General features: G+C 41.2%; 2 protein-coding genes across 2 annotated transcripts; both read left to right on the top strand.

The window, feature by feature from the left end:
* The first annotated feature begins 14,646 nt into the window (after window positions 1-14,646).
* On the top strand, window positions 14,647-15,984 carry rrs1 (ribosome biogenesis regulator 1 homolog). Its single transcript, XM_038727804.1, has one exon. The coding sequence runs from the start codon at window positions 14,674-14,676 to the stop codon at window positions 15,733-15,735; it is 1,062 nt and encodes a 353-aa protein (XP_038583732.1). The 5' UTR covers window positions 14,647-14,673; the 3' UTR covers window positions 15,736-15,984.
* A 4,265-nt stretch (window positions 15,985-20,249) lies between these two features.
* Window positions 20,250-22,933, top strand: LOC119883296 (SH3 domain-containing kinase-binding protein 1-like). Its single transcript, XM_038693914.1, has 3 exons — window positions 20,250-20,417; window positions 21,414-21,493; window positions 22,201-22,933. Exons 1-3 carry the CDS (start codon window positions 20,250-20,252, stop codon window positions 22,457-22,459), a joined length of 507 nt encoding a protein of 168 aa, XP_038549842.1. The 3' UTR covers window positions 22,460-22,933.
* The last annotated feature ends 102 nt before the right edge of the window (window positions 22,934-23,035 follow it).

Raw genomic sequence — 23,035 nt, 5'->3', positions numbered from 1 at the left:
CAATAAAAGCGGTGCTGGGTTGTGTTACATATTGCGCAGCAAATGGAGTCAAGAAATATCTTGAAAGCCTTTGTGCAGAAAAGGGACCAACCTGACCATGGAAATATAGTCTTGAGTTTGTCTTTATCACATCAGCAGATAATAAGAAGCGTGTCTGCCCAACAAAAACATGCCGTACTCAACTGACCTCCTTATCTGTGCAGGTTTTACCCTTCAGTAAATTGAATGACTCATCCTTTGTTTTCTTTTTTCTGTTTTGCTGGTTAAGATCAGGGGCTGCCTGGAGGTTTTCTACAGTAAGTTGCAGTAAGTTTCCTCTTCTCTAGTTGTTTGTGTAGGTTGTCTATGTTCTCTCTGATCATCAGCGAGGAGCTAACAGGCACTGATCACACAGCAGCAGCCCAAACTCAAAAATGAGACATATACACCAGACAGCAGCACTCTGGAGAGCAAAGGAAATATAGAAGAAAAGAGGAACAAATTAAACAAAAAAATGAACAAACTTTAGGGGGGGGGAGTGTTTTTGGCTTTTGTAACTGTACAATGAATTATGTGTTTTTGATAAATAAAATTGTGGCGTTGAGAGCATAAAGTGTGTAAGAGAATCATTGCTGGATTGAACTTTGTTCTCTGTGATTAATTCGATTGAGTGGCCATAATTTAAAAGCTTCCAGAGCTCAGCATCAATCAACTGAACTAGTCAAATAAAACCAATGTAATGAATCAATCAACAGAGATACACACATTAATCTGGAGCGCTCCTCCGGCAGAAGCCTTTAAACATCAGGCTTAGCCCTCTAGAGAGAGTGAATATACAGGACGGGTGCTTATGATTAGAGATACAGAAAGCACAGACAAAGAGGAGGGAGATACAGGTACAGTAAAGATGGGTGGCAGGTAGTCAGACACCCAAGCTGGTCTTGTCTTGTAAATTCATCAATATGAGTGACATCGTTCCTTGGGATGAGCAACATAGAGAGGCAGCTGACAGAGAAGAGGTGCCAGGAACTGCACTGTCCTTCACTGTCCCGCCTTTATCCAGCGATGACGGGAGGTCATCCAAACATTTAGAAATACAGGGGAGCCGGTGTAACCATCCCTTGAGCTGTTTGTGCAGGAACCTGAAGTTTGATGTTTGAGGAAAGGTAGCAAGCACATAGAAAGAGGTTTGTCAATAGGGTAATAATGTTGATGGCTTAGTTGATTAGCCCAAGGAATTTGCCTTTCCACAATCAGTGCCTTCTAAAGTCATCTACACAGCCAACCTCACCGAGCCAATAAGCCAATATTCACAATTTTACATAAACACATAATATCAGCAACATTTTTGACGAGATGAGGATCCATTGAATGACAAATTAGACATGTTGGGAAATATGCAAAGGTCCACAGGCTACACAGCCTACTGGCAATGGTCCAACACATAACTTCCCTTAAAACTGTGAACTCCATATCTCAATGTCTCCATATCATATTCATATTTAGCGTACATATGAGAGTGGTGTCAATCTTATCATCTTACTCTCAGAAAGAAAGCAAATAAGAGTATTTCCCAAAATGTCAAAGTCACTCACTCACTCATCGTCCTGTGTACATGATTGTGGGGAGGCTGGAGCCCATCCCAGCTGACATTGGGCGAAAGGTGGGGTAAAATGTCCAACTATTGCTTCAAATTTGATTATTGAAGAATTGTGACCAAGATGTGTACTGAGCAGGACATTTTACATCTCTAGCGAACAAAATATGTAATGGTGACCCATTTTCTTAATTAACTGCGATTTTCCAGCCAACATATACCCTGATAACAGTGTATCTGTGACAAGTTAAAAGCCACTGATATTATCAGCTCTGTCAAGCCAATGTATCAGTCAGACTCCATACTGACTGCACATGCACTTTGCCCTTATGGTACCAATGATAGGGAACAACTGGAACTTCTACGTCTTCTTCCTGAAAGAGTTCAGAAACCAAACTGCCCCAGCAAATAACGTGCTTATTAGCCTATAAGCTACTTAAAGGTAATTACAGCATTTCCTTATGTGTTGAGAAAATTCTCCTACTTCTTAAAAAAAATAAATCATTAATCATCCCTTTGGGTTAGCTAAGAAATACATTGTCACAAAGCTGAACAGCACACAAGAAGTTGACATTTTGGAGACACAGTACATGGTTTTCACAGGAAAACAATGATCCATACCTTCATATATGGTAAGTGATACGTTATTATCTCAGTCATTTACATGGATTTCCTAATGCCTATAGCCTCTCCTTGCTACCTTAAAGTTAGCCCAGTAATTAAAAAATCTTTCCAATTGTTCTGTAAAGTTTTTGAAAAAAAATGTTTATGTTTATATTCTCTAGATTGCAGCTGTCAGGCTGTTGTTAAGCTGCCAAGCATATTGACCTTGTAAAAGACTTTGCATCCTGATATGTTTAAGCACAGCTGTGTCTGAGCCCAGAGGATACATACGGTCTTCACGCAGCCACCTTCTGCACCCCTGGCAGCACATTGCAGGTTGCCCACGATGTCATTTCAAGCAATTCCATCCTCTTCTTTCTTTCTGCTGCCTCAGTTAATGTCCCTGCTTCAGCTGCTTTGGCAGACCTTACGATATCCTGCTTGTTTTTGTTTAGTTTCATACAGGACCTCTGCAGCCCTGTTTTCTTTTGTTCAAGTGCTTCATCTCACTGCCCAGCTGCCTCTCTCATGGTCTATTTTCACGACTACACATCCTACTTTTCTCTTGGCATCAGTTTTGCACTGAATCCTCTATCTGTTGATTTAACAGTCGGTTTGCTTGCTAACACTGACCTCTATGTAGTCTAAGCCGCTTATCACATCCTGCCTCAGCTCCTAAATCTCTTCTTTGTTGTAAGGTTCATATTATACCGTCTTCTTAATCTTTAGAAAAACCTCTTCAATATCCCAAAATTGTATCTTTGCCATGTAGTACATTTTTTTTACCTTACAGTTCACCTTAACTATCATTCCCCTCAGTAAATCTTTGTAGTCATGAAAGCTTCCATTCATAAGCAAGAGCTACGACACACATATTCTTGCCAGTATGACAACCTTAAACAAACACTCCTTTTGATTGATTACTACATTTAAACTTGCTTTATGTTTAAGGGAAAATACTCACTTAGCTGATAACGTGTTTTTTTTTATTGCGTTCCTTGAAAATTAAAATAATATACATCACACAAAGTAAAACTGAGGTTCGTCTTCATCATCCCTGCGCTGTCAAGAAAGCAATTTAGGTTCGCTTTCTCGATTCCTTGCAATTAAATTACGCCACCTTTTAAAAACTCACTAAGTGCTCTGTGATGGCAGGAGGGTGTGATTCCTTTAGAGCTTGCTCTGCTGCAGGATACTGTAAATAGAAGAAATTAATTCCATTGCATTTACATAGCTAATTGTTGTTTGCACTTTTACATTTTAATCAGTGTGTGGAGGACAAATATGCATTGATCATAGCCCAACACTCAACAACTTTTCCAAGAACTTTCAATTTGATTACTGAACTGCTCTGTGATTACTGTTTGCAAGCTGTGTTTTGTAATTAAGGTGGGGTTTTTCATTCTCCTCTCAATCTCTCCTGATGTGTCCAGTTCACTGGGCTGTGCATACAACTCCCACGCAGGCAATTGTCAACTCAGGTGGGCTTCCCCAAGCTCCTTGACCTCTCTCAACAGTGGCGAGCAGGAATCACATTAGGCACAGTTATGTAAACATTAATTAGATGAGGGATTTGGATATTGGCACAACACCAATCTCTTGCTCTGTATTGAACTGGAAGCCATCGCTCCCCGCTATGCACAAGTTGTTTTGTTTCGTTTTGTATCCCAGAACGCGTGTATGTATGCATGGATATGTGTTTGTATCATGCTCACAACAATGCATACTTTACACTGATAAACTCCCAGACAGAAAGCAAGCTGAGCTGTAAGTATATGCAGCCATCTGCCTGATTGAGTTGTATGATGTAACACTGAGCCCCGGGGTGGACATAGTTTAGTTTAACTTGGGTTGGCAATGACTTTCAAACAGGGCAGAAGGAGCAGGAGCCTAACTAACCACAAGTGGGTTGCAGATAGCCTGAGGCGTTTCACACAATTACAGTCATGATGCCGCTTTGTTGCACACCTCCTCTCCGCCTGAGACGACATGTAAAGAACCACAATCATCTGTGACACTGAATCATCACGTTTTATTTGGGAGTACATATGGAGCGGCTGTCACTCTGCACTACTCTCCATTGACAATATGTACGCAGGCAATGAGCAAATGAAACTGAAGTGTGAATTATCCATGATCTGGAGAAAAGTCAAACTCAAAATAAACCTGAGAATTAGCACAGCGAGCGCTGGTGTCGTTTGGTTTCACTTTGACGTGCTTGTTTGTGGAAAAGTGAATGTGTGAGTGTGTGTGTGTGTGTGTGTGTATGGTGCGCCCATTAAAGATATTTGTAGAGGCTGCATATATAATGGAAATGAAAAACTTGTTTGTTTCCTCAAAGATTTACTAACTATGGCCATTTTGATGGCCACAGCTCATTTTAACAGCTTTCTTCACTTCCGGTGAGTTCAAAATGACAACGGAGCAGCGGGAATCCCATTGCCTCACATCTAACTTGGAGTACACAAAATATCAGAAACACCAAATAATATTAAGCACCTAAGAGGGGAGCAGCCTCACACTTTCCTTTGAAAACAGGTTCAGTTCTTCTGTCACAGTCTGAAAGTGTGTTTATATAGAATAGGAAAGAAATTCCTCTTTGAAGGATGAAAGAGTGGGGAATCTGCTTTGCAGGCAGAGATCCAAATTTTCCCATAAAGGCTCATTGATGTTCAGATCTTTATATTTCTCAGGGGTGCAGGTTTTATGCTCTTTACACCAGGTTTTGCTTCTTTGTGCACAGGCATTAGATTAAAGTGGTTTCTGAAAGGCAGCCCAGTCACACATTTTTAAGCTTTGTATGCTGAAGATCACAAACTTTTAATAAAGCCTGTGGTGTTTCTACTTTTTGTACACCACTTGCAAATACCTGGGATTGGCTTTTACATGCAAATCTGAGACTCACAATCATAACTCATTAATCTGAACATACAGTCAACTTTAGGATTCATTGTTCCTGATCAATTTAACACGAATGATGCTTTAACTCAAAGATAAAATCAACCTGAGGTGCGTTGTGAAATTCTTCCAAATTGTTTCACTTACTCAAACTCTAGGGCATGGGTGGGGTGGGGGAAGCAGGGATTAGATTTACATATCAAAGCCAGCATAGTGATGCTTGAGGGCCCCTGCATTGATGTATGTGATCCATATTATTTATAGCTCAGGAACATCCCCTGGGATCCTGATGCTGTTCGGCGTCTGTCATGCTACAAGAAAGGACAGTTGGGTGAACGTAGCTTGCAATTAGGGACTGTTGCATCACGTCAGGCCAAAGGGTTGCATGATGCGTGACCAACATTTAATCACGGCATTGATCAGGCAACTTTTTGGAGAACAAAGCAAACTAGCTGACAGGAGTCACTTTGAGGGATGAAGTCATTTGAGCAGGAGACGGACTGTATATTACCATCACGGATTTTCTGCTCCAACATGAGTTCTGGTCATACGGGGATGCTTAGCATGCCAGTGACACACTGACACTCTGTAAGTGACAGTGGCCCTGAGGATCAGTGGACCAAGGTGACTTCTGCCCTTTTGTTAATGAGCACTGCACCTCTGACTCATTCAAAAACATTGACTGATACAGCTCCTGTTGAATTCCCTGGTGATTATATTGGAATCTGCACTGAATATGTCATACAAGAGAGTACAATATCATAACCTGCTGCAGCTGTAATGAAGGTACATAGAAAAATGGAAAAATGCAAAAGCTTCATAGCCACTAGTAGAGTAAATTAAACAGCTTGTAAAAATGATGGTAACAAAAGAAGAAAAAGATCATCTCTAGACTTGACCTCTGTGTCACTGATTTGGAATCATCCTTTACATCCTGACTTGCATCTCCCACTCAACACTTTCCAGTTGCAGTCACAAATGATTAAGAGTTTTTGAAGTGCAATAAACAGAAAAAATGTCCAGATGACTCTACAAACCCCTCTTGAGACATCAGCGGTGCATGACTCGCAGCCCACGAGAGAGACAACAGCACTTCCACAGTGTCTTCAGTGCATCTCTGAAAAGGCCAATTTGTCACTTGTCAGAACGAATATCTTGTTTGAAACAATTTCTTTTGGTATAAGGTTTTTTCTTACATTCCCCATGGTCCATTGCCATCAAATCAGTTGGCGTCAAGTTGAGTAGCACTTAATGGCTGAAAGCCCTCTTGTCTTTTATAAAGCATGTGAAGGGTACGTCATCAGGGTGGTTTGCTTTCTTTTTAGAAGACACATTTTCACACAGGCTGATCAGAGCTCATTAAATTGCAACAGTGGTTTACGTGAAATAATATACACCCTCTTACCGGTGTCTATTATAACTAATGCTTTTCCCCAAAATAATATCTGATTGACCAAATTCCACATTCTTCCTGTAGGAACATTTCCCCAGAGAAATTAGTGGCTATCTGCATTCATTAAGTTCAGTATCAGTCTAATTATGCGCCAATGTGCACCTACAGACTAATTAACGAGGAATCAATAAGGGCCTTGGATGCCCCCTCACATAGGGGCCCAATGCTCAGCCCCCTCATTACTGGAGCTGCATCGAAGCTTCAAAGAGGATTTCTCAGGCTCTACCTGAGGGGCTGGATGACACATTAGTCTGTTCAGGTTTGGCAAAAGTCGGTGTTTCTGCTCCTCTCTCTCTTTATCGCTGTGTGTTTGTGTGTGTTGTTGGATGTGATTATAAGTATGTGAAAAATACCACAGGCTGTAGAAGAAGATGACAAGCTATTTAAAGACACTGCCCAACTCATGAGTGCCCAGTGGAGATTTAACATGATTATGAGGTGAAAGACTAGCACAATCTGTGACAGCACAAATTTAACCACAGTGTCTCTGTGATGCTCATCTAACTAGTTATTATGTGCAGCTCATTTAAAAGGAATAGTCTGACATTTTGGGAATGCAATTATTAGCTTTATTGCAGAGTTAGATGAGAAGACTGATCCCGCTTTCATGTATCTTTGAAGTGAAGCTACTGTTGTGACTGTTAGTTTAGCTTAGCACAAAGATGCATGGGAAACGCAACACAGACCTTTTGTCTTGTAACACAGAATTCACTTACCAGCTCACACTGCTCTGTTGCTAACTCCAATTGCCATAAGATAGTTAGCTCAGTTAGGTGTCATATCACCTGATTCTACCTGGACTTGGTGCTCGGAGTACTCGGGAGTGTTGGTGTTTTTTTACACCACTAGCACAGGAGATTTGGACTGCTGGCAGTGAGGAAGAGGTTTTCAGGCCTGGGGTGAGGGACCCAGTGGTGAATACTGCCGGGGAGTGGCGCCGAAATGAGCACCAGAACTGGAGCCCGGCGAGCAGGCAACGGAACGGGGCTCAGCAGCCTCCCAGTGATCACAGCTGGACCGGGACTTAAGTCTGCCTCTGTCAGCCAGTTTGACAACAGGGAATACAGTACAGAGGTGATACACAGCGGCTCTGATCCGGATTCTGGCTTTACTATCTGACCATCGCCTCTCAAGGTACAAAGTGATATTAAGAGACAAGACAGACTGGGGATAGCTGGTTAGCATACTAACTTTTTACACATTGCACCTTTAAACAAACCGGCTACATGTTAAATAGTTAGCTTTAAACGTGCAGAGCTAGGCTGACATTAGCTGTTTCCCCTTTTTTCCAGTCTTTTTCATGTGCTAAGCTAAGCTAACCAGCTGCTGGACTTAGGTTCATATTTACTGTACAGACATGAGAGTGGTATTGTCCTTCTGATCAAAATCTTTTGCCATCATTTTTATCCCACACATTCTTCTTCTTTGTCAAAACCTGCCACCTATGTTACCCACAGTGCAACTTGACCGTCGACATTTTGGACAGAGATTTAGGTGTGTTAGCTAGTAGCAGCTAATGCAGCCTCCACCTTTAGAGAGTATAAAGTAAAATTACACTGAAGGTTGTATTTGCACTGTATTTTAAATGATTATAATTTTGACTCAATGAAATGATGGGAAGGCTGAAACTTGTATGTATATCCTACATCCTGACTAACTATTGATGCAAAAAATCTAGAAACAATTGCCAGCTGTTGGTAAAAGAGACAAAAAGGTTCTTTAATTATTTCGTCATTATTCTTAGTTGTGAGGCAACTTGGTGTAGGTCCCAGCTCAACAGAGTACAGGGTGTACCCAATGACATCACTGCGATAAGCCCCCACAGTGATGCTGAATACCAAACTGAGGGACGACCTCTGTAAGTTGCCATGACACCAGGCACTAACCAGCTCTGTCTGGTTCCAACATCCAGCATGGAGCCACTGCAGCACATGCACACATACGTCATGCACTTGCTTGCATGATCGTGTACCCCCTCACACACACACACACACACACACACACACACACACACACACACACACACACACACACACACACACACACACACACACACACACACTGGTAATGTGGTTGGAATGATATCTCAAGGACTCTCCCCTCCATGCTGGTTCTAGGAACACAGCCAGATTTTGGGGAGCAGATTAACTGTTTCACTCGAGTCAGCTAGACGGAGCGAGGTGTGCACTTCCGGGAGACAACAGCTGTATTTCCTGCTAACCTGCAAACAGCACACCCACTGTGACCTGGCTCCAGAGCACCGGGTAATACCTGCCACAGCAAGATGTCATTGGATTACATTTTGCCCTCTTTTGTCATGTTTTAAAAGGTTTAAAATAAGAGTATGCAGCAAAGTGAAGCCCTTGTTGATGCCCCTTTACCCTGCAAAAAACAAGCACACAGATGATGCAGTTTATCTTCTGGCTTGTCCTTCTCAGAGTGTGAGATACCACATGGAGCAGGCGGTAGTTTAGGAGCAGCAGGCAGCTGTGAGGCATTGCGCAGGGCCAAATGGTGTTTCTGTCCCAACCACAGCAGATCAATAAAGGCTATGACCTCAACTGTCAGCCAACTAAACTCTGTTCGCCAGGGGACGCTCATTTCCCTTTCACAGTGAAAACAGGAAGTAGTGAATGCAATCTACAAAAGTGCCTAAGCCTATCAGCTAGCAGCTCATTCATGTGGATTTTTTGTTATGAATGAGCAGCTTAGGGTTAACTTGAACAGGCAGTCCTATTGATTCCTCTCTAAAAAAAAACATGTCACGTGAAGCTGTTTCCCATGATATTTACCATGGATCTATAGTTCACTGCATATTCAGGGAATATTTTGAAGCCTCCTGCCTCCACTACATGTTCCTCTACATCACTTATTTTTTTCCTATAGACAAGCAGACTTTCCCTTATGGTCTGTTGAAGCATACATAAATAAAGTATGTTGTTGTTTGAAGACAACACACAATATTCCACAAAATCCTGGCACAAATATGAAAAAATAATAATAATCTCGTCCTACAGCCATGCAGGTCAAATACTTTTATGTAATAATACAACTATAAATACACGAGCAAACTGTCAGCAGCTAATCATGTCTGATTTATGCCAGGATGGTGCTGATGAGATTATTTTGCCCTCCTTCTGTATGTGGCCCTACAGCGCTCTCACCTCGTCTTTAATGCTAAGTGATTGACTTTTGGAAGGAGAAGGAAGTTTTAAGCCTCTGGCTTGTTTTTGCATGAATGAGTGTCCTTTTTTTTCTCCCCCTGTGATGCACGGATAATGGTGGCCACCAGTCAGCGAGCGGGTATTTAAAGATGAAGATGACAAAAAATGAAGCACAGAGTTCTTCACAGGACTAACATCTTTCTCTATGAAGAAATGCAGAGTAGAGAGTGATGTAATACATTTGATACACTGTTTGACGAACAGTCTTGCTAGAAAGCATTTCTTAAAACAGATATTTTTTTAAAAGTTGGTTGGTTTCTTTCAAGAGCAATATCGAGATATTTTATATTTCTAGTTTCTGTATCTGTAAACTACAGGACCTCTGTCTAAACACCACCTATTTCCAGTACAACAGAGGATTCTACAGACAGAAGCATGGCTGTGCTATGGGCTCACCGGTATCTCCTATGGCCAACATCTACATTGACAAAGCAGAAAGCAGAGCCCTGAACTCCTTCAACGGAACAGAAGTCAGCCATTTGTAATGATATGTGGACGACACATGGGTTAAAATTAAAACCAAGGAAGTGCAAGCCTTCACAGAACTAATCAACTCCATGGACAGTAACATCAAGGTCACATGAGAGGATGTCAGCAACAAAGGTTTGGCCTTCTTGGACTGTGCTGTATACTTTAAAGAGGACAGGAGCCTCCACATTGAAGTATACAGGAAACTCACACAGACCAATACTCTTTGACTCCCATCATCCTCTGGAGCATTAGGTTATCAGAACCCTGGATCACAGAGCTGATAACATACCAACACGTGCCCACGCCCGAGAAAAGGAGCACAAACACCTGAAGGATGCACTTAAAGCTTGTGGATATCCAAACTGGACCTATGGGTGAACGCAACAACATTGTGAATCCAAATGTGTTTGGAGTATCAGAGAAACACAGGAGGATTTCCAACAAACACCACATCCTTGTGTTTTTTTTAAAACCAAGAACATGCTAAGACAGACACTGGTCCACCCGAAAGACCGCGCACCCAAACACAAGAAAATCAATCTGGTGTATGCTGTCCAGTACAGTAAGGAATTCACAGACCTGTTTGTTGGGCAAACTAAACAAGACTGAGCAGTTTACAGACATTTCAAGGACAGGGGACCCTCTTTTAATGACAACAATGTACATACTTTGGACAGGGAGGACAGATGGTTTGAAAGAGGAGTCAAAGAAGCCATTTACACCAGAGTAGAAAAACCATCTCTTCACAGGTGAGACGGACTGAGACACCACTTCTCCCCCACTTCTCCCCCACTTGCAATGCTGCCCTTTCATCTCTTCCCAGGAGTTTGAACAAACACTCACATTTGGCTTCATGTGACAATGTCAACGACGGTCGTTCAGACTTGGCTCTAACGACCATAACGACTGTCTTTACAGAACTAACAAACCATGCGGTCTCCATCAACATGATAACGGCCCCAAAGAGCTTAAATAGCTGGGATTCCCTGCCAGTCAGTCAGAACTGAAGAAGCCTCTTGCATGAAAGGCAAAACATCTTCGAGTATCTTCAACCAAGTCCAGTTGCCCTTGATTTGAACCTACCTTGGATAAATGATGATGTATTTTCATAGATTAAGATTAAGGCCAGCAGTATATAAAATGACCTCCACCTTTGACAGCTGCAACATAAAAATCAGGCTCACACATTATTTGCATCAGTAATCATTAATAGAATCTTATTCTGAAATGGGCCATTATGCATAGTGAGTAACTGTAAAGTAAACTTTTAGAACTTTAAATATATTTTGATGCTAATACTTTTGCATTTTTGTCATTTTTATATATTTTACCCTGTGGTGTAGTCAAAGGTCTGAGTACTTGTTCCACCACTGTATGTTACACTCACTGTGAACTCAGGTGGGTCTCAGTCAGTTCCACAGTATCAGATTAAAACCCACCTGCAAATCCAAAATGTCAATTTTTCAAGAACTTGGAAATAAAAGAATCAAAGAATCAACTTGCTAAAGAGGATTGAGCTCCTTTGGCTGAAACTAACAAATAAAAAAAACTAAATCTGCAAGGAGGGTTTTCACATAAAGCAGCAATATGGTATGGAGAGAACTATTTCTAAATCTTATCCTTTAAGCACATTTAAGAGCTGTGGAGACGCAGACACTGAGAGCGCGAATGACTTTGCTCCATGGTCACAGCTCATAGGGAACTTTATCCGGCCTGGGATGTGTATTTTTCCTTAAATGAAACACCATGGAAAAGTAATCCTGTTTGGCTGAATTCACCCTGGATCAAAGTCAGCCAAAAAAAACAAAAAACACTTGTGGAGACAGTGGATGACATAGGCAGCAATACTAGTGGCTAACTAGTGGACCATGTTTAAATTGGGTGACTTTAGACAATGTACATTCATGTCACAGAAGACCTTATAGCCTTCTCAAAATCAGGAGAGAGACTTTGGGCCACTAATTACGCATTTCCTCCTCACATCTCCAAACACAGCATCACTTGTGACCTTATCTCTGTGCCTGTCAAAGCATTCACATGGCAAGTGTGGCTATGAATGTAATTACTGGAGCCCAAAAGAATAACACCATCGTCATTGAGCAACCAGCAGACAGTCAATTGTGATAGGACCCCCGACCCCTCCTCCTTCATCTCTTCCAAATCAGGGGAGACAGGGACAAAAATAGAGTTATTAGAGTCCTGGATCTATGGGAGAAACACATACAGAATACATTATGGAGAAGGAAGGATATTAATACTTCAGTGAATTTAATCTCTCATGAAAACACTTATAGTAATCCTATTATGAAGTTTATCACAACTGTATAACTTTAAAATGATGTGACAGCGCAAACACTCAAAGAGAAGAAAACATCATTGAAGACCTTAATAAATTTCTCAGTGCTTTAAAGAACGTATATTTAGGTAAAAAAGCTTCCCTGATTTTGGAAAAAAGAACATATGGACTGATATATTTTTATTTTGCTCTTCTGTTTGAAATGCAAATTCAAAAGTTATTTTATTTTTTATTCAGTAATTAATATCTATTTTAGCTTGTCATTGTGATTTAGGTTTTCGCAGTGTCCCTGCACTGTAGGTTTTTGTCACTGATGTAACTTTTGTATTTTGGTATTTTGAACTGTTTCAGTTGTAAATTGTGCATCCAATTCAGTCAGAATGCCCATTAAAGTAGTAAAATGCACTGACATTTTAGCTATACCTCATTATACAACTACTGAGCACTAATTAGTTTACATATGTCTGAACATATGAGAATTTAACTTTTTTTGTGTGTAGAAATTAAAAAGTAATGCAACTCCATATATAGATACCAAATTTAAGATTGAAAGGTGGTTCTTGACCATGGAAACAGCAGTTCACAAATCAATCTGATGACACCCATTAGCTATCCTGGAGCTTTCAACTGTCTCTCTGTCATTGGCATGATTTGTCAAATGCTGTTTCCAAGGCCAAAAATGAACTTTCCCACTCAACTTTTAAGCCAGCATGGATGAGAAGTCCTTAAAGTGCTTCAAACGTTCTGAAATTTAAACCTCTGCAACTCAATGACAACTTAGCAAACTCCCTCTGCTGATGAAGATCATGTGATACAATCAAAAGCTGCAGAACAGCCAGTAAGTTAACATTAAATTTATTTCTAATGCACAACAATGAACTGGAATAGGCTATAACATCACAACATTGTGATATTAGGTAAATTCTATATACATAAATGCATTTTTAAAAATCCTTCCAAAATATTAACTTCTTCATTCATCGTACATTTCTCGATTCATCCTTAACATTTGCAAAACAGTAAGTGCGTTTCTTAAAACAGATCATATAAACAGCACTACACTACACAGTTGATCACCTGCAAAAGCCAGTAACTTGCTCCTTAGTCCATCTCTCAAAAGTAAATATTTAGGTCAATGAACATGTCGATGCCATCAGAATGATAAGTATGTGTCAAACAAGATAGTAAAAAAATGCCATGTTGTCAGTATAACAGTGTAGCCTATACTGTATGTATTTTCTGATGCAAATTATGGCTGATCTTCCTGTTTGTCGGGCAACAGATTCTCACCCACCTCATAACGAATGGCTTCATCAATTCAGGACACATAAAATAAAATAAAAATAAAAAATCTAATAGACTAGAAAACATGCTTGAGAGATTATGACAACATGTTCAACCATTTTGTATGTAGTGACTTATGCAATAAACTTGTGCCTTGATGTTTTGGGGGGTAAGACTATTCAACATAGAACCAGCATAATACACTGTGATCCACATGACATAAGCGATTAATAATGTAGGAAACAGCGGTACATTTGCATAAATGTGTCAAAGCATTTTGCAATTTCTTCAAAAGAATGAGATATTGCTTTTATGGTGTGCACAACTGACAAGATGATGTGGATTCTGGACAAGGAGTTTTGAGAATTCTTATCTGACAAAATGAACCAAAGACCAGAAAACGGTAAAATTTGACATAAGAAATATTTGCATATTCTGAATTAATCACTTAGGGGGGAAGGAGTAGATTTAGATCAAAGTAGATGTCTTGAAACAAGTCTAGAATAGAGCTTTAAGATTATTTAAACAGATGGCCCTTGTCTTTACCTTTTTATATTTGTCTTTGTAATTTATGAATTTATTTTATTGTTTCCTTTTTGTATGTATCTTTATTTATTATTGTATTCATTTTATAGCTCACTGCTTCATTGATTATCTCCTGCATAATAGTTACATGTCAGTGTGTTACTGTTAAAATGATGAATTAAAAAATAAATTCAGAAAGACGGGAACAGAATAAAATGAAGTGGAACAATGTCGCCCTCTAGTGGCCACAGGCGGAACTTCCCCCACGCTAAATGTGACCCGGAAGTTATAAAATGTGTTTTTCTCCTCCACACGTGTGGAGCATTTAACAGCACTGACCAACATGGCGGCGTGCAGTGTGGAAGAGCTGTTGGCTAACGCAGCGCAAGAAGAGGCAGAGAAACTGAAAAGTATCTCTGTCCAGAAAGAGCTGGACCTGGAGTTTGACATCGGCAACCTGCTGGCGTGTGACAAAAACCGCATCGAGTCCCGGGAGTTCAAGAAGCAGAAGAAAGAGGACTTCCTGCGGTCGTTAGCTCGTGACAACACGCAGCTGCTCATCAACGAGATCTGGAAACAGCCCACGGAGAGGGTCGAGGAGGCGATAGTGGTCAAATTAGGCGACCCGGCGACCCCGCTGCCCAGAGAGAAACCACCTCCGAGGCCGAAACCTCCTACAAAATGGGAAGAGTTTGCCAAGCTAAAGGGCATACAGAAGAAGAAGAAGACCAACTTGGTTTGGGATGAAACTGCGAAGGAGTGGAAGAGGCGCTGGGGCTACAAGAGGGCCAAAGACGACACCAAGGAGTGGCTGATTGAGGTCCCGGAGACCGCAGACCCGAATGAGGACCAGTTCGCCAAACGCGCCAAAGCCAAGAAGGAGAGAGTGGCCAAAAATGAGTTCAACCGGCTGAAGAACATTGCCAGGGCGCAGAAGATCAAAGTGCCAGGGGTGGGACTCACCCCCACTGCCCAGCAGTCCAAAGACGAGTTGACCAGAGCCGCGAGCGTGGCCAAAACCTCCACCGCGTCCGCGGGGAGGTTCCAGGACCGCCTGCCCAAAGAGAAGCCGCCAAAGAACACAGGCAAGAGGAGGAAGTTTGATCCCCTCATCGGTGACTTTTCCAACGAGAAGCAGAAGCAGCTGGAGCTCCTGAAAATGATGGACAGCAAGAAGCCCAAGCTGGACATCACCAAGGCTGTGAATAAACAGATGAGAGAGGAGGACCGAGAGGAGGCCGCGGCTAAATACAAGAAGGGCGCAGGGAAGAAAGGACGCAAAGGCAACATGTCAGGAAAAGGCAAAGGAAAAGGTGGGAAAGGTAAGGGAGGAAAAGGAGGAAAGGCTGGAGGAGGAGGAAAAGCTGGAGGAGGGAAGAGGAGAGGCAAACCTGGGAAGCACTGAGGACTGTAAACCTCCTGGATCCTTGTGCCTTGGCATCCTTGGACTGGACTGAAACGATGCATTATGAAATGACTATGGGTGGCTTGTTGGGACTGTCCAGGGTTTTTGTGGCTCTTTCACTGTTAGTTTAATCTGTCATCAAAACTGTAAATATCTGTCCCAGCATTCATGGAGGCTCACTGATTTAATATGTGTAATATTAATGGCAAATTACAAACTGCAGCCCAAATTAAAAATCAGGTGATTGTGTTTCTCTGTTTTAATTAAAGGCAAAATTGTAGAAATTCAAAACTATATGCAGGAAAGTCACAGGTGTAATTAATAGTATTACACCAACAAATATTGAATGTATTCACTCAAAGAAAAGAAGTGCACAATACAAGAAATATATTTAAAATGCTGTAGAGGAGGGCTGACTAATTAATTGAAATATTAGCGAAATTGCAATATAGGAAAGTGCAATATCAAATTGCAGGAGTTGCAGATTTTTTTGATAAAAGGTGAAACGTGTCACAACTTCCCATTTATAGATATAGCGTTGTGGTGCTATACGGAGATGCCCGGCCTACTAATGATATTCTCCAGACGTAAGTACGTAAGTTTATTAGTCTGTATGTCAAGGGATTAGCATGAACTCTTAGCTCATATTCCGAGGACTGACCGTGCAATTCAATGCAATGTGTTAAAAGCTAAGAGTTTAACAAGTCCGGCTGGCTCTGTGCAGTAAGAGCTCTGGGTATGGAAGCGCTCTTAAAAACTGAGCCAAAGTACAGTCCCAATTAGTTCCAGTCCAGTGAAAAACCTTTAATGGTACAAAAGTATGAAGCAAACTGCCAAAGTTAAAAATGTTTGTCACCAAAACAGACATTTTCAGAAATTAACAATTAAATTAGGGAGTTGTGTTCATTATTTCACTGAAGGATCAACCAATGACCAGCTGGTCTGTCTTCCTTTGTTAATTGCCTTTTTGGATGCAATATTGTACTAATAAAGCTTCTGATGGTGTATTTACATAGGCTGTTCCAAGGTGTTTACAAACTGGAACAGCTGTAGAAATTTGTTTTTGAATCAACTTTCAAGGCTTCATTTACTTCCATTGCTGCAGAATTACCAAAGAAGGTAAAAACAAAGTTTAGATCAGCAAAACTGAGAAATAATGTAAATTTAAACCTTTGATTAGTACTGTACATCATTATAAAGTATATTTTCTGAGAAATCAGTTTTCGAAAATGGTTATGGATAAAATAATCTTGTAGCAGAATCTTTTGAGGGGGCTGATTAAAAATGTAATTAAAGACCTGACAAATCAAGGTTAAAATTGATGCGAAAATGCTCATAAAAATCCAATATTATCTGTGAGGGAGCTATAAAGCATCCCCCCTTTCACTAAGGTGAAAAAAGACACACAAAACAGACTAATACACGAAGTTCAATTTAGTTATCTTGTGCTTTTATTTTGGGAACCCCTACAACGATGTGTACTTCCGGGGCGTATTTTTCATGGAGCGCACACATGCGCATTCAGCCTCAGGACTGTCAATTACCTTGTTAGGCTGAACCAAGTGGTCAGGGAGGACAGGGGAGTGGGTAGAGTTTTTTTTGTCAAGTTTGACTTTTATTTGGTATTTTTTCATTTTACTATGCATTTAATTTCATCAGTAGTAGGCAATAGTCATTTGTATTCTGTATATAGAAATATTGGTAAGGTAAATTGTAAACATTTTTTACAAGTAACAAGTTATCGTGGGAGTGTCTGTGCCCTTCACTGTACGGTGTTGGTAGAGACCGTAGGTGTAAAAGCCAGGTGGGGAAGCAGCGTAGTGTGTTAGATGGTCAGGTTGGGTGGCATCTGTGCTGGAGTCGTTTACACCCGTCAGACTGCTGCATGTTTTGTGAGAGTTGTGAAACTTTTGTAACTTGTTTATGGACGCTAGTAAAAATCAGCGCTCTGGAAAACAATCTTAGATGCTGCTCATTTTTCCGTCACGCTTTACACCTCGATGCCACTGGTTTTAAGCGTTCACCACCGTCAGAATTTTACACTGCCATAAGTAATGATCTTATTAATGATATTTAAGGGGTAGGCTATATATCTTTGTATAAATGGATGAGTCTCTAATGATTTACACATGTATAATGTTTCATGTCATATATTTCACCCAATCCTACTATAAAAGAACTTCATTTGTATTAAATCATGTGAAACTGCAGCAAGTTGCAACAGCTTCTTCTGTGCATTTATAATAGCTGCCCTGGTTTGGCCTAACAGATACACGTTTGAACATGGAGGTGGTCATGTATTTTCAACCTTGCTAGACGTAAACATTTCTAAGCAGCTTAACTGTTTTAAATTTTTGGTTATGTAAAGGCTTTGCTTTGGCTTTGGTGTCTAGACTGAAGGCATCACACTGATTTAGGAGCAGTGAGAAGAGTTGAAGATTGCTACGTTACATAAGCTCCTTCAGTACATTTGGATGCAACCTAAGTATATAAAAATCTGTTAAATAGACTTGTAAGTACAATTTTTCTATTATCAGTGAACATATTAAATTGTTCTCTACAGGAGATTTAATGTGCAACCTGTTTAGAAAGAGACTCCTCTTCCAGCCAGAGGGGGTGCAGTCCAATCAAGTGTTTTGCAGCACTACTGAGGCCAAAGATGATGAGGTTTACTAGTTGTCTCGTCCATTTACAGGTGTTACCTCAACAGTTCACTAATCTAATTCACAGCCCTCCTGACAGGATTTCAACCTTATTTCCTGTTGACGTCGATTGCAATGAATTGGGGGAAATGAAATGCACCTATATTCTAAATAGATTTGTTATAGGAAGTAAAGTAAAATTAAGTCTGCAGTTAAAGTTCATGACATGTCATTTTTATAATGGTTGGAGCTTCCATCGCTCGGATATGATTGTCTGCCTGAGTGATCTCTCATGTTATTGATGGATGCTTTTTAATCGCTGACACAAGCTCACAGCCAAGCTCCATCGCACCAGAGCGGGAGAGGGGAGGTGTGTGTGTGTGTGTGTGGGGGGGGGGGTTCAATCACCATCTGTTGAGCAGTCCGCCACCCCGTCCCAAGCCCATTCATCTTTGTCTCTGCTCACCCAGGCCACTGGAAAATGGGACACAGTCAATAACCCTAAATCAATCAAGTACTCTTGGCGAGGTAAAATTATGAATTCTCACCCACGTCCGGCAAGCAGTGGCAGCGGCCTTTAAACTTCCCTCGCGTGTGACCAGATGGTCAAAGAACAATAGGCGCTGGCATGAAGATGAGGTGGTCAAGCGTGATCTCTCACATCAAGACCGCCTTTTATTCCATTGCTGAGCAGAAAAGTATGAAAAATTAATCTGTGTCTGGTGAATGTAATCTTAAAAATAAACACTTTTATGCCATAAACTTAGATTGTATTTGTCTACTTTCTTGTGCTGTACATGCCTGTGTGTTGTACCCACATACTGTATAAAGAACCCTTGGAGGGTTGCTTGTGTCCAGCTCCAGTCAGTGCTGCAGTGGATTAGTGAGCTGCATTTATTTAAAGGTAGTGCAGAGACAGTGCAGGAGCTCCGGTCCGTGTGCAAGTGTCAGATCTTCAACATGCAGCGCATCTACATGCACAGCAATGAACACTTTGAAGTCTTCACCACTGTCCTTGCTCCTCAAGGTGAGTGGAATCATATCTGCAGCAAAGTGTGGCGCAGCATGTCATTATTTACATGCTTAGTGAGAGCAAGGTGGCATATCGGTGCCAGATGATTAATAAATAATGGGGTAGATGCTTTGTTATCTCTACCTGTGGGCTGTCGTGGTTGTAGAGATACTCACGAACATGCAGTTTTGTAAAGACATTCTTATGCACATTTGCAGCTATGACAAATTATAAAACTAACCTTTTTTGCTGATTCATTTCCACTCTCAATGGTTTACAGGGAGGTATCGATACAGAGCAGAAGCTGAAAAGGCAAGTTAAACATTCTCCTTAATTAAAATATCCACCTATTATACAGGAATAAAATGTACCATTAGCTGTAGGTCAGTGCTTTGACATCACGTAGGTCTTAAAAAGCAGAAATATGAATCAAAGCTGATAACGAAATGGGTTTGTTTCCTTCTATGCACTGGAGATTGATTGATATGAGTTTGACATTGATGTCATGTAAGGTCAATCAATTTCCTGTAGCTCCATTATGTGTTTAATTTATCTAATTCCTCTGACAAGCTTGCACCATATTTAGGAAGAACAGATAATGAAGATGAGACCCAGATTGTGGGTTTCTATTTCACTGCACTGTAGTTAGTCTCTGAGTCTTGACACATAATCCTCTCCATGAGTCGGACCTGTAGACTGCAGAGAAGACGTAGACAGTCACAACAGCTTTTTATCAGTATTAACAAAACAGGAATAAAATAATAAAATGTACCTTTTTCTAAATTCTGTGTACAATTTGAAAGCGTGTCTTGCAATCTGAAAAACAATTGACTGGCTGTAAGTCCTCCTCTGTCCTTTAGATGGTGGTGCTGTACAGCTACAGGCCCCAGTGGCCAGATGAGCTGGAGCTCTCTCCAGGTGACGTCATCCTGGTGTTGTCCAAACATGAGGAGGAGAGGTGGTTTGGGCGGCTGCAGGGCGGCCAACAGGGCTACTTCCCCGCCTCCTGTGTGATGGAGCTGAGCCAGGTTGGTTGGCTGCCTGAATGAGCTCAGCAATGCAGCATTGCTGGACTGTGTTGATGCTGCTGCTTAATGTCAGAAGGCAGAATGCACTTTCTATTCTTTCTTATTCTGCCCTTCTACAACAGTGCAGGTTTTAAAGACTCTAGTTTCTAAATCAGCTTCTTACTGTGAGCAAAGGGTCTTAATAAATAACATCTAAAGACTTTCTTTTACATCTTTACACAGTTTACACAGATTTTGCACATGGAGTTCAGTTTATTTGTCACGAGGAGTACTACTCAACTTCTGGAAACAGTTGTGTCTTCTGTGGGAGATTTTTTAAAAGTTGGATAAAATAATCTCAGATTTGGCTTGACAAACATTTCTATCCAAAGGCCTGCATTGCAAACTGGAGTTGTGGTGTTAGAAATAAGTGGGCATTTGATCAAAGATGTTATTTGAGTTGCATTATGGGAAATGTTGTATATTGTGTTTTCAGCACTTGAACACTGCTAGAGACTAAAAGTCAGTCCTTGCATAAATCACTGGAATACCCAATATCAATAAAGGTAGAAAGAAATACTAAACCGTTAAAGCAGACTTTTCAGGACTATACAACAACAACGCCAACTTCTTTATTCATGTCTATTTTTAAAGCTCTCAATGGCAATGTTTTGGTTTTAGTTTAGTTTATTTTGTTGCATATAATCAAAGTCCTTATAGATAAAATGTCTGATCTAATATAATAAGATAATTATATTATTCATTAATAATAATAATGTGTTTTTTACCATAACATGTCCTGAAGACATGTTCAATCAAACACAATAAATAAACTTACATTTCTGCACTGCTACTGTCTAAAGAAGTAAATTAAGGCCAAATAAAACCTGTCTACTGTGATTTAACAAGTAGACAAGTACCAGATAAGAGAAGGTGCCAGAGGAAGTGTACAGCTTATTTCAGGATGTCTGTTTTGACGCTTTGGACTCAAACACACTCAATGGTTCCTATTCTCAGGTGAGAGCCCTACGAAGGAGTTTATCTCTGAGAAGCTCAGCCTGTGACAACGACTTAGGCGTACGCAGTATACATGGAAAGTAAGTGCCATAACAACATATACACATATTCCCCCCACCCGCAACAAACGCATGCATACACATCAACACATCTAGCACACACCCAGCACCTAGCAGCTGTTGCACCACCGAACCCCCACACATCCCCAAATCCCATCCCACTGCTCTCCGCCCAGCGCCCCTGAACAGGTGGCCTCTCTCGTCCCTCATTAATTGACAAAGCACACTGATTACTACCCCCCCCCCCCCAAACACACACACACATATATGCAGGAGTGCACAGACACACACACACACACACACACAAGCTAGTCAATCCCATCTCTCTGCAATGCATCTCATTAAAGCCAAAGAGGAGCAGGAGGGAAAGAAAATACTTTGTACTTTTCCATCTAACAGTATGAAAATGTTTGACCACGCAATCAAAATCTTTTGATGAATATTTATGATAGGTTGTCAAATATGAAATGACTTTTTTGTTCAGTTTGATTCAGTGTTGCAACAAACATTGTTTGATAGGATACTGTATCTCTCTTGCAGTTTATTTGACCGTAGGGGGCATTTATTTTGGACAGCATGCCACTGAACTTTGCTCTCGTACACTCACACACACACACCACACAGAGCCCTCATACAACTTCATGCCTGTCTTGTCTGCTAGCAGAGGAATTTGGGTCATGAGGAATAAACAGGGCCTTTGTGTTTGTTATTTCCTCTTTGTCCCCCAGTGGACACATTCTGCAGGCACTCAGGAGGGGGAGCAGAGGAGATGGAGGAGGGAGGGGAGGAGGAGTGGTGCTGGATGGGAGCCAAGGCGAGAGCAGGGGCCCTTTCCTGGTGCGGAGGCCCCAGATCCCTCTGCCTCAGCCTGTGGCCTCCCAACCTCAGACACACAGATCCCCAAGCCTGCTCCACAGGATCTTGTCAAAGTGCCGGAAAAAGAGTGAATGCCAGGGAGCCACCAATGGGGCCTTCGAGGGCGACTAAGAGGCCCTCCTCTTTGTCCTGGGTGGCTGAGCTGAGTCCACTTTGGTGAGGCTGCTTTGGGGGAGTATGTGGGTGAACATAGTAACTTCAATAAAATATAAAAACACCAGTCCTGAATATCCTGATGTGGGCAGGTACTCGTTACCTTAATCAGATATTCTCATCTCGGATGCATTTTCAGAAGGAAGAGACCAAACCTGAATCAGTGATGTCACAGAAGGAGTTTTGCCCATTAATTCTGATGGACTATGCCTGATGTGACATCACTAATGGGGGCGTGGCCTGAAAGTTTGGATGTACAGAGAGCTGAGCAGCTGCTGTTTTCTGCCTCATTTTTCAGCAAGATCAAATGCCAGGCTTATGCTTTGGAATATAATTACAACTTCATCTGCTCACGTGAATCTGTTAATATGTATATATCTGGCTGCTTAATGTGCACATTAACAATTATGATTATAAAACCAGTAAACCCTTGCTGGCTACCATCTTTTTATTTCTGTGGAAACATGCCTGAGTGTATTACCTCATACTTCAGCTCCTGTTCATTTTCAACACACTGGGCCTCCCTCCTTAACA

The sequence above is a fragment of the Micropterus salmoides genome, unplaced genomic scaffold (genome assembly GCF_014851395.1).
Source record: "Micropterus salmoides isolate LMB-PRFRI ecotype aquatic unplaced genomic scaffold, ASM1485139v1 Ms_hic_scaffold_1, whole genome shotgun sequence".
NCBI classification, from domain to species: domain Eukaryota; kingdom Metazoa; phylum Chordata; class Actinopteri; order Centrarchiformes; family Centrarchidae; genus Micropterus; species Micropterus salmoides.
This window is presented reverse-complemented; position numbering and strand designations above follow the sequence as displayed.